The sequence below is a fragment of the Bubalus bubalis genome, chromosome 12 (assembly GCF_019923935.1).
Source record: "Bubalus bubalis isolate 160015118507 breed Murrah chromosome 12, NDDB_SH_1, whole genome shotgun sequence".
Classification (NCBI taxonomy): Eukaryota; Metazoa; Chordata; class Mammalia; order Artiodactyla; family Bovidae; genus Bubalus; species Bubalus bubalis.
The window spans coordinates 11273303-11285616 of record NC_059168.1 but is presented as its reverse complement, the minus strand read 5'-3'; the positions used below and the strand labels follow the sequence as shown (position 1 = coordinate 11285616).

Sequence of the window (12314 nt, the reverse complement as noted above, 5' to 3'; positions counted from 1 at the left end):
CCCCTGGTAGACAAGTGTTTCCCAGGTGCTCTGAGACCAGAGGGGACTGCAACAAAAATTTTGAGGGGCTCTTTACGTGTAGCAAGGGGTTGCACTCTACCTACTTGCATACTTGGTTCCTGGGCGTTCTGCAAGACTACACCTGGCTTGCTCTGTGCTTGAGCTGTAGCTCAGGGTGTCCTCCATGGTCCAGGGTGTAGCTTAGGGTGTGCCTTAGGAAATGCCTGGCAAGTTGAAGCCACTCCATAAGTGTTACCCACTATGCTTACTTGCCAGTCTGACTGTCACGGGGGCATGGAGCTCCAGTAAGCAAGGGGAACTGGGAGGGGTGGGGCTCAGCCCAGGCACCCCCTGGGATACCTCCTTGTGCCCACTGTCTAGGTTAACAGACAATCACTGCATCCTATACAGAAGGCAGTGGCACCCCACTCCAGTACTCTTGCCTGGAAAATCCCATGGACGGAGGAGCCTGGTGGGCTGCAGTCCATGGGGTCGCTAAGAGTCGGACACGACTGAGCGACTTCACTTTCACTTTTTCACTTTCCTGCATTGGAGAAGGAAATGGCAACCCACTCCAGTGTTCTTTCCTGGAGAATCCCAGGGGCAGGAGAGCCTGGTGGGTTGACGTCTATGGGGTCACACAGAGTCGGACACGACTGAAGTGACTTAGCAGCATACAGAAGGGACCCTCCAGGGCCCAGGCCCTTTAGGAATAGAGGTCAGCATTTCTCCAACAGGGCAAGCCTTTGACCAGTGAAGACCTGGCTGAAGGTGAAGAGTTTGAGGATCAGGCATGAAGCAACGTTCATCCTGTGGCTCTGCCATCCAGCTCCTGACTGTTCCCATGAGCCTTTAGCCCTGCGCCTTCCTCTCTGGCCCCAAGTCCACTCTTAACCAGGACCCCGTGTCCAGACAGGTGGTCCACCTACTGGCCCTGCCAACTGCTCACAACTTCCCCTCCAACCCTCTTCTGTCCACACCCTCTGCAATGCCCCAGGCCCCTGAGCCCAGGCAGGGGTTCCTGGCAGGGCTCTCCTCAGGACTGACAAGGCACTCATGGTAATTCATGGCCGGCCCCTGCTGCCCCACCCCCGCCCGCTTCATCGTCCCCCCATCACCATCACTCCTTCCACGGCAGCCATGCTCATTCCAGACAGCTTCTGGAATCTGTCCTGCTCTCCTTCTCCTGGTGCCCCTTTGGGCACTGTGCCCTCTTTCTGGAGCACCCAGGCCTGCCCTCACCCTCCAGCCTGTCTTACAAGAGCCAGCCCTGCCCTCGCCCTCCAGCCTGTCTTACAAGTCAGCCCTGCCCTCGCCCTCCAGCCTGTCTTACAAGAGCCAGCCCTGCCCTCGGCCTCCAGCCTGTCTTATAAGAGCCAGCCCTGCCCTAGCCTCTGCAGCCTGTCTTACAAGAGCCAGCCCTGCCCTCGCCCTCCAGCCTGTCTTACAAGAGCCAGCCCTGCCCTCGCCCTCCAGCCTGTCTTACAAGTCAGCCCTGCCCTCGCCCTCCAGCCTGTCTTACAAGAGCCAGCCCTGCCCTCGCCCTCCAGCCTGTCTTATAAGAGCCAGCCCTGCCCTAGCCTCTGCAGCCTGTCTTACAAGTCAGCCCTGCCCTAGCCTCTGCAGCCTGTCTTACAAGAGCCAGCCCTGCCCTCGCCCTCCAGCCTGTCTTACAAGAGCCAGCCCTGCCCTCGCCCTCCAGCCTGTCTTACAAGTCAGCCCTGCCCTCGCCCTCCAGCCTGTCTTACAAGAGCCAGCCCTGCCCTCGCCCTCCAGCCTGTCTTACAAGAGCCAGCCCTGCCCTCGCCCTCCAGCCTGTCTTACAAGTCAGCCCTGCCCTCGCCCTCCAGCCTGTCTTATAAGAGCCAGCCCTGCCCTCGCCCTCCAGCCTGTCTTACAAGAGCCAGCCCTGCCCTCGCCCTCCAGCCTGTCTTACAAGAGCCAGCCCTGCCCTCGCCCTCCAGCCTGTCTTACAAGTCAGCCCTGCCCTCGCCCTCCAGCCTGTCTTATAAGAGCCAGCCCTGCCCTAGCCTCTGCAGCCTGTCTTACAAGTCAGCCCTGCCCTAGCCTCTGCAGCCTGTCTTACAAGAGCCAGCCCTGCCCTCGCCCTCCAGCCTGTCTTACAAGTCAGCCCTGCCCTCGCCCTCCAGCCTGTCTTATAAGAGCCATCCCTGCCCTCGCTCTCCAGCCTGTCTTATAAGAGTCAGCCCTGTGTGAATTAGGACGCTCCCAGTGTCTTTCCCACCAAATCACTTTTATCATAATCATGGTGACACCACAGAATATCCTCAGCTTCTTCCCCTCGCAGCACCTTGAAGGTCACACGGGTCTGTGCCATCCCCCAGCACTGGCGAAGGGCCTGGCACTCTTGCAGTCCTGAAGGGAATGACTGGGTCTCCCTCCAGTAGCCAGGACTCGGCGGGGGTGACCACAGAAATGCTCAACACAAACGCCCGAACTGAAGCACAGCGAGCACTGACAGAACTTCCTTTGTTAAAAGACAGCAAACTGCTAGATTTCAAAAATAACTTAAGACGAAATTTCTTTTTTATTCCCGAGTAAGAAGACAGACATTGCCAGATCTATTTAGAGGGTTCACCAAAAGGCTGCTAACCCCCCCACTGGTGGTCCTGCCGCCAGTAGGAGACCGCAGTTAGGGGGCACACAGTGGGGACTGATTCTTGGGGCTGCTGCCCAAGGTCAGGGGCTCTTCTGAGAGGGGAAACGGGCTGTCCCAGGTCCGGAGAGAGGGCTGGACTCACAGGGCCTAGCCTTGACTCAGCAGGTCCTCAGTCTAGGGGATCTGCTCTGGGCTTGTCAGCCCTCATCCACGCCGCCTGCTTGTAGGACTCACTTTAATTAATGCCAGAACTGGGCCAACCACTGGGGCCGTGACACTTGTTTGCAGGTCATCTCCTCCTAACAGGCTCACCCTGGGGCAGGAGGGAGAGGGGTGGATTTGTCACTAATTGAAGCAGAGATCAGTTAATGAGGCCTCGAGGCCTGGGCTTCCAAAGAACAAGGGAAAAGGAAAATAAAATAAAGCCTCTTTCTTTGGAGGTTTCATGATTTACACACACAAAAGAAAAGCAAGCAAGCTGCAAATTTTCCAAGTCAGAAACTCCACTCCATCTGCCGGAGTTAGACCCTCACTGTGCGCAGACGTCAGGCGGGGGGACAAGCCGCTGGCGGGTGGAGCGCAGAGGGGCCTCCAAAGCCAACCATCGATCAGCAACCTAATAACAAGTGATCATGGAGCATTGCTCCGCACCCCGCTCTGTGGGGGAGAAGACACGGGGCCTGTCCCTGTCCCTGGTAAATGTGAAATCCGGCAGAACGATGAGAGGACAGGACATGGGGCGTAACTGAGCGAGTGTATGAGAAAGACAGAAGTTTCTAGGACTTGGGGCTGGCATAAAGGGAACACTTCCTCCAGGGGCTCTGCAGCTAGGAAGGGAGGGGAAGGAGGGTGTCCCCAGCACAGGTACACCCCCTGGGGGCTATGACAGCCCAGCACGAGGCCCCATCCCCTGTGAGTAAGGCCCTGGCTCAGCAAGCCTGGAGGGCCCTAAGTCCCCAGGAACTCTGCAGCTTGGGCGTCAGAACCCTCACCCCACAATCTGGGCTGGATCCGGCCCTACAAAGTTGGGATGGAATGACTGAGGGCTGCAAGTGTGGGGCAGTGAGGACTGGGGGTGCAGAGAGCCCGGAGCCCTGGGAAGAAGCCATGTCCCCATCCCTGCAGCCCCAGGCCTGCTGGAGAGGGCTGTCCCCCAGGACAGCGAGCCCCTTGCACTACGGCCCAACCCAGCCCAGGCCACTCCCCGTGTGGCTTCCTCCTCCTGGCTCCTCCCCACCTCCCCGTACATCCCCTTACATCTCAAAGAAGGAACTTGGGATTTTGAAGCCACTAAAACAGGCACAGCCATGGGCCCCGTGTATCATAAGGAGAAGGAGGAAGGTGACAGAGCCCCTTCTCCTCTCTCACAAGGTCCCCTGACCCTGACCAGCAACCCCCAGAATCAGAGATCCCAATTAGTATGACCCTCAAAGATATGAAGTCTCATGCTGGGTTGCAGGACCACCAGGGTGGGTTAGCAGCCTCTTGATGAGTGATCTAAATGGATTTGGCAATTCTGGCTTCATGCTTGGGTAAGACATAAGGAAAGGAGAGGGATCTCAGGCATGAAGTGGGGACCCCCCCCCACTCTTAACAGGTATTTGGAAGTGAGCCTGGTCCACGTGGGAACAGAGTAAATGAGGCCATCTCAGTACAGCCACAAATCCCTGTTTTGGAGAACGGTGAAATAAATGGTGGTGTGTGGTATCACCACCATACCATATGGGCATCACCCATACCAGTGGGTCAGTACATGGGTGTGAACCACTACATTTATTTAAAGACTTGGGAAAGATGCTGCTGTGGCTGCTGCTAAGTTGCTTCAGTCGTGTCCGACTCTGTGCGACCCCATAGATGGCAGCCCACCAGGCTCCCCCGTCCCTGGGATTCTCCAGGCAAGAACACTGGAGTGGGTTGCCATTTCCTTCTCCAATGCATAAAAGTGAAAAGTGAAAGGGAAGTCGCTCAGTCGTGTCCGACTCTTAGTGACCCCATGGACTGCAGCCTTCCAGGCTCCTCCGTCCATGGGATTTTCCAGGCAAGAGTACTGGAGTGGGGTGCCATTGCCTTCTCCAATGGGAAAGGTGGGTTTTACAAAAAGATGAGTATATGCGAATTTTTATTAAGTGTAAACGTTTTTAATTTTGCATTTCCTGATTATTTTTCTTGCCAACTACCTGTACTTATTGGGTAATGAATAAAATAATGAAGTTGTAAAGTGACTCTTACCCTCCGGAGTGGGCTATGGGAGACCACCCAGCCAGGATGGAGAGAGGACCAAAGACAGGCGCAGGGGTGGGATGAACATGCCAAGGTCTTGGGAGCCTGGTCTTCACTCTGGCTCTGGCTCAGGCCCTTCGCTGGGTTACCTGCCCTCTGCCTTCAACTGGGCAGATAGTCAGTCTAACATAGTCAGTCTACAAACCTCCCCTGCTTAGTACCTGCTGTATTCTCAAAGCCCTGTGGGATTCAAAATGAGTCTACTGCCCCTGTCTTGAGGAATTCACAGAACTCCAGGAGGGCTTGGACATGTGACCACATGACCAAGGCCACCAAGAGGGGACCCAGGGAACACAGGCAAAGACTAAAGGGGAGCTGACATCTGGACCAATCCTGGGGCTGGATTGCGAGGCCCTTCACTGCTGCATCAGCCACGTTGCTGAGCTTCCTCTGAGGAAACATGCATCCCCCTAGAGCAGGCTTCCTGCCCCGGCGGGCCTGTCAGCCCTTCTCATGGCCCGCGGGCGCTGCCTCCCCTCTCCTCCCCTCCTGTTCTCCCGAACCTGGAGCACCGGCCTGTGCTCTCCCTCTACAAAAGCGTCGCCTTCTCTACCTATGGTCTTCTTTTCTTTGCCTGACAGCCCCCACACAGAAACCTCTGCCTCCCGCGCTGCTTGCCCAGCCCTGACCCTCAGACAAGGTCTGGCCCGAGATGCTGGGGGGACAGCCGCAGAGCAGCAGGGTGGCGTGGATGGCGCGGGGTGGGGGCTACTCACAGCAATGGAGACGGCACTGATGACGGCTCCCAGGTAGCCCTGGATGAACTTGGATGCAGGTGAAGGCTGAAAGATACAGAATTTCAGGACCCCAGGGTGCCCAAAGCTCCCACCCTTGCAAACGGCCTCAGCCACGAGGGACATTCCCGCCCAGTAGCCTGAGGGGCAGGAGAAAAGGAAGGCCTCTGGGAGCCAAAGGGATCCATGCCTCCCTCAGCACAGCTCTGCACATGGAAACACGGAGCAGCTATGTCCAGGGAGATGCCGAAGGGCCCACTGCTCTTCTGCCCTATTCTAGAAAAGTCCTTGGCAGACATTTGGCTGGAAGTAGAAAACAGCAAGGGCCAAAATAGGTCACTTACAGCTGGGGCAAGCAGATCCAGTTAGGAAAGCTAAATGTTGCGAATGGGCTGTTTGGCACCCAGAGTACGTTCTCAGTGGAAATGGCAATGTTGAGGTGCCCACAGCCTGACTGGCTCTCACAGGCCTCGTCAACCAAGCAGGTCTTTCAGGCCAGTAGGAGGCTGTTGCTTCATATTTCTATGGGAAAGTGGATCCCAAGTTGTGACACACAAAATTAAGCGAGAGCCGCGGAACTACGACAGCAAGTCTGGAGATGTTTGGTCTAAGGTGAGTGGAAGCCAGCCAAGCAGAGCTGTCCAGGTGTGGAGCATCTGAGAGAGACGTGGGCCAAAGGTTTAGAAGGGAGAAGGTGGCGATGTCCCCGGAGAATCAGGCCCAGAAGTTGTTCTGTTCATCCCAGCTCATGACTCCCCTGTCACTCCCCACCAAGGCTGTAAGTGCCCAGACCTTCTCCTCCCCAGACTGAAAGCCCCCAAAGGGACCTAGACTTCCCCTCTCCTCTGGTGCCTTTGGACAGAAGTGTAGGGCACCGACACGGGGAGAGAAAGCCTTGCCAGCGCAGTCCAGGAGCCCAGCCCTTCCTCGCCAAGAGAAGGATGACTGGGCCTCTGCTGTGAGATCATCCAGGAGTGCAGGGCACTTGAGGGGGACAAGCTAGTCCTCTCAGACCCCTCACCCTCACAGGCGGCCCTTTACAAAGCTTTGCAGCCAGTGATCTTGGGGCACCGGGGCCGCTTCCAGGCAAACTTGGAGGCAGATTTAGAGGAATTCAGTCCTCACGTGGCTGATGCTGTCCTGATCCAAGGGCTGCCCTAGAAATGTTCAGAAACCAGCGGGGCTTATCCCTTTTGCCTTCGGCACCACACTCCCACGTGATGGGCCTTCGTCACGCTAGGTGAACAGCCCCTCCCTGGTGGGGCCCCTCCGGAAGGGCTGGCAGTAAAACCCCGAGGAGCAGCCCTGATGGAGGCATGCCACATGGCAGAGAGGAGAGGGTCACCCTGCCTGCAGCCCACCGCCAGGCGACGGTCTGCCATGCTCACCTTGGTAGCGTTGCGGTTTGCATAGTTGACACAGGCGTTGTGGCTCTGGTTCAGCCACTGAAAGGCAAGGGGAAGGGGCGGGGGAGGAGAAGTCAGGAGAGCTGTGGTCACCTCCCTGGAAGCTAGGTCTGAACCTGGGAGGCCACAGTCCTCCAGAAAGACACGGGTCTCTATTCATGGTGGCTCCATCCACCCCCCAAGGTAGTACGACCAGCCATCCTGATTTGTCAGGATGATGCAGGTTTCAGCGCCGAAAGGCCCCATTCCTGGGAGACCCCTCAGTTCCTGGCAAACCAAGACACTGGCCCCATCCCACCCAGCTGTCCATCTCAGACCAGACCCGGCCCCCTCTCCCAGAATTCTATGGTCCACTGCCCTGGATGGGCCACTGCCTCTGTCCCATCATCCTTTTTATATTGATGACTGGACCACTCCAGAAGGGCCCTGGAGCGGCTGGCAGCCTTGGGCCCCTTTCAGAATACCGCAGCCCAGTGTCCCACACCGCCTGCAGAGCCTAGACATGGACACTATTAGGAGTTTTTTTCCCCCTTCAGGAAGACTCTGACATTTTCTCCTGAAGACTAACAGGTTTTTCTTCCTGTCCTGCTTTGCCTACACAGACACACACAGAGCTACTGTTCTGAGACAGCCACAGCCCAGACTGCCTCCAAGGGCAGAGACCAGGGGCCGCAATGCTCTTTCACCCATCTCACTACCGTAGGGCTGAGGGTGGATTATCTCCCCCATAGATTTGGATGAGGCTGATGTCAAAATGAGGCTGAGGGCCTCGGGTCACTGGCCACGGAACAAGCATCCAGGTGAAGCCAGCCCTCATCCCCTCTGGCCCAAGGGCTGCCGGGACCTGCTCAGCAGGACTGAAGTCCTGGGGTTTCTCCCAGCAGCTTCCAGGTTGGGGAGGAGTCGGAATGGGGCAACTTTCCACAAGGGGACTAGAACCAGCACTTGTTGGGTGCCCTCTCGGGAGCCTTCTGTTCGCAGGGAAACTGTTACCTGCCAGAAGACAGTGGATGCCAATGTCTGATTGGGCAAGAGAAGACCAACAACCTACGAGAGAGAAAGAAAAGGTTAAGGAAGGCAGAAGAAACCCCCTATACTTTAGCAAAGAAAAAGGACACAGTCACAAACAAAAGTCAGCTCGATCTGTACAAACTGATGTGCTTGATCTGTACAAACCAGTGCCCAAAGTGAGTTGACATACGATGAAGAAACCATGGTTGCAGAATTATATGACAGCATAATCCCATTTTTATAAAGGGAAAAAAACATCACATATATATCATATACACAAATACACATACATATACATATCTCCAAGCATCAAAAAAATCTATAGCACAGCACGTAGATGTCCCTGCAGGTCAGCACTCCTTCACATTCTTCTTGAGTATTTCTGTATTCTTTTTAACAACAGACATGTGTATTTTCATAATTGGTGTCCAAGGGAACAATAAAAAGAAAGGAACACACAAAACAAGCCCCTTTACTTCCACCCAGCTAACCTGGCTTCTTTGCACCCTAGCTGTCCAACAGAATTTTTGTGAGGACTCAATAATATTCATTTCAAAGTCTTTAAAGGAGATCAGTCCTGGGTGTTCATTGGAAGGACTGATGCTAAAGCTGAAACTCCAGTACTCTGGCCACCTCATGCGAAGAGTTGACTCATTGGAAAAGACCCTGCTGCTGGGAGGGACTAGGGGTAGGAGGAGAAGGGGAAGACAGAGGATGAGACAGCTGGATAGCATCAGCGACTCGATGGACATGAGTTTGGGGGAACTCCAGGAGTTGGTGATGGACAGGGAGGCCTGGCGTGCTGCGATTCATGGGGTCACAAGGAGTCAGACACGACTGAGCAACTGAACTGAACTGAACTGAAAGGGTGTGTGCTCAGTCGTGTCTGACTCTTTGAGACCCCATTGACTGTATCCCACCAAACTCCTCTGCCCATGGAATTTTCTAAGCGAGAATACTTGAGTGGATTGCCATTTCCTCCTACAGGGGATCTTCCCAACCCAGGGATCGAACTCACATCTCCTGTATTGGCAGGCAGATTCTTTACCACTGGTCCACTTGGGAAGCTCCATATTTAAAGGCCTTAAGTGTTTTAACAACACAAGTAGGGAAATTTATATATTATCTCTGGGCCCCCATGAAGCAAAACCTGCACTATATTTAGGCTATTGAATGAAACATAGATGTCTAATAAGTATTTGTTGAATGTGTGAATGAATGAATAAATACACACATATGACCAAGTCTGGTTACATTAAGTGTGGACCCATTATTCCCAAAGCCCAAATATCACCTAAGACCTAGACCCAATGACTTTATTCTTTTGGTTTATGTCCAGATTAATTGCCTGATCTTGACAATGACCAAATCTTGGACTTCAAGGATTCATGTGTGTCTGTGAGATTTACCTTTTGAGTGCTTGTGTGAAAAATAACATCTACCAAGTGCTGCTGCATATGGAAAAAATGTGCACAGCCATCCACATATTGACTTATTTATTATTCCTGTAGATAAAATGGCTCTTTGGCAAGAATTTCTGTAAGGAACAAGTATAAACATTCAATTCTATGCAGTAAATCAAATTCTAGACATCCTTAGCAGCATTAGTAAATCATGTTTTAAACATTAAAATGTTTTAAAACAGTGAAATGCATACACATTTATATTTATTGGCCCATATCAGTTTGAATAAAATTATATAATGTAAAGCCATTCCATAGCACCAGTGGAGGATTGTCTTATGATATTTTTCTCCCCCAAGTAAGATCCCAACTCGATTTTTCTTCACAATGACAGCTTAGGGTGCTGGAGTGAGAATCAGGGACCTGGGGTCTCAGCTTTGGCTCTATTCCTGTGTGGTCTCCAGCAGAAGGCTTGCCCCTTTGGGGTTCTAGCTTTCTCCCCTGTAGGATGAAGAGGTGACCTTGGAGTTCCTATCTCAACTTAAATTCTATTCCCAGAGTCCAAGTAGTAGGTATAAAGCCAATACAGATGGTTCCATTGTCTGTAAAAGGGAATTTTCCCACCAGTCCTGCCAAGAAGGAACCCCAGGGGACCCAGAATTTCCTCCTAGTGCCCTAGGCAGGAGCCAGACCATAGCAAGGAAGTTGAGCCTAGAGAGGCCAAAGCTGGGCAGACAAGTGAGCCCATGAGTGTGTGGTATGCATGTGTGTGTGCACATTCTCCTGCCCTGGGATGTACATGTACGTATGTGTATGTCCGCCGGCCTCCTGAAGCCCAAGGAAATAAAAGCTATTTTCCACTGTTGGGAAACCCATTCCCTTAACCCACTGGTTTACATAACACAGGTGTGTTATGAACTACATTGCTTCTCCCCCTCAGTTCCCTTTGCACCCCCTGAACTGCGTTTGGGTCACCAGGACCATCATAAGATGTGGCCCATGGGACTCACTGTATTTACCAGACAGCTGTTGTCCAGGACACTCACTGTCCATTACATTGGTCCCCTTTATGAATCCTCTTGGAGGAAATTTTCTGGTTTCAGGATCAGAAATTTATACTTCTGAACATCCGGTTTGCATCTATCTCATAGACACAGGGCATCCAACTGTGTCCCTCTTTGCACTGACTGTCAAGATGTCCAGGCTGGGTCTCCACAACCCACATCTGCCAAGGAGACAGACCACACTGCATGTGTCCTGTGTGAAACTGGACTTATACTTTTATTTTATCTTTTCTTCTCTAACTTTCCTTTTGTCTCATTTTCAACTTACTTGTTTTTTCTATGACACGCCTTTTTTATGTGATATTGAGTTATTTTTCAGAACAAACCTGCTAAGTCACTTCAGTCGTGTCCAACTCTGTGCGACCCCATAGACGGCAGCCCACCACCAGGCTCAGCCGTCCCTGGGATTCTCCAGGCAAGAACACTGGAGTGGGTTGCCATTTCCGTCTCCAATGAGTGAAAAGTGAAAAGTTAAAGTGAAGTCGCTCAGTCGTGTTCGGCTCGTAGCGACCCCATGGACTGCAGCCTACCAGGCTCCTCCATCCATGGGATTTTCCAGGCAAGAGTACTGGAGTGGGGTGCCATTGCCTTCTCCAGTGGCACCCTACTCCAGTACTCTTGCCTGGAAAATCCCATGGATAAACCTAAACTAAAGCAAATTAGTACCCAGTCTATGCAATACACACACACACACACACACACACACACACACACACACACACACAGTGTAACCAGTGGGTTTTTCATCTGGTTGGCCAATCTGACCAGACTCCTGTCCCAAACTCCTGCACAGGCTGGGCACCTGTGCCTTGGCACACTTTCTTAAAGAGATGAATTAATCGATTGATTTCACTAAGCATTTTTCATTATGTCACTTTCAAGATCTTTCTTATCACTTTGGGGTCCAAACAAAATAAAGATTACTTTCTATATTCTACAAATGGGGCAACTGAGGCTTAGACACATTCAGTGATCTGCCAGAGGCTTCAAAGCAAGCTAGAGAAAGAGTCAGGTCTCTCGATTTCTGGCTTGGGAGCCCCACCTCTCTAGGGCTTCCTTGTCAAAGCTCAGCTACCTGAGTACAAAGGAAAAGTCATATTATATGCCCATTTTCGAGCATCTTCTATGCACTGAGCTCCATCAGCTTCTGGAGGAACCTACCAGAAGAGTTGAATATATAGCATCGAACCACAATAAACACAAAGACCGAACAGGAAAATGTATGGGGATGTCTTCTATAACTCCTGGGCATGGAAATGACTAGATGGTTTAAACAGGTATTTAGATGTGTGTAAAACTGATAAGTTCTCACATCCAAGCAGGAGGTGAGGAAAAGAGAGGTCTGGTTATCTGCCAAAGGAGGTGGTAGGCTGGAGCTGAGGTGTGCATGTGTGTGCTCCTGGGAGCAGGAACAGCTGAGAGATGAGCTTCATTGGAGGCGGTTCAGGCAATCAGCAGATGGGAGTCCAGGGAGGGTGAGGTGAGAAGACAACGGAGCACCATGCCACACTGGCCAAAGGGGACACAAGGGAGCCATCTGAGGCTGAAGCAAGAGGAACCGGGACCTGCCTTCCAGGTTCCTACCGTGGCTGGTGGGGCCGCAAGCACGCGGTGCCAGCCCCGCTCCCTATTAGGCAACACGCAGCACCATCTGCACAATCCCAGGAGCAAGAGCAGATATTTTATAACTTCCTTTTTTCTTTTTAAGTCTAAATTAAAAATAAATGTTCCTTCAGTTCTCAGATGTATATCTCTGGTGCAACCTGCCCACATTCCCTCACACTGCCCTTTCCAGA

The 12314-nt window shown here is 52.6% G+C and overlaps 1 protein-coding gene across 7 annotated transcripts in view; it reads right to left on the bottom strand.

Annotated features, from left to right (window-relative positions):
- Positions 1 to 12314, bottom strand: part of SFXN5 (sideroflexin 5) — a 127334-nt gene that overhangs the window by 55813 nt on the left and 59207 nt on the right. For all 7 annotated transcript variants that reach the window (XM_044925778.2, XM_006045915.4, XM_044925779.2 and 4 more), the window contains 3 exons: positions 8034 to 8087; positions 7023 to 7079; positions 5617 to 5682 (listed from right to left, as the gene is read on the bottom strand). In XM_044925778.2, coding sequence (XP_044781713.1) covers positions 5617 to 5682; positions 7023 to 7079; positions 8034 to 8087 — 177 coding nt within the window. The remainder of the gene's footprint in view (positions 1 to 5616; positions 5683 to 7022; positions 7080 to 8033; positions 8088 to 12314) is intronic.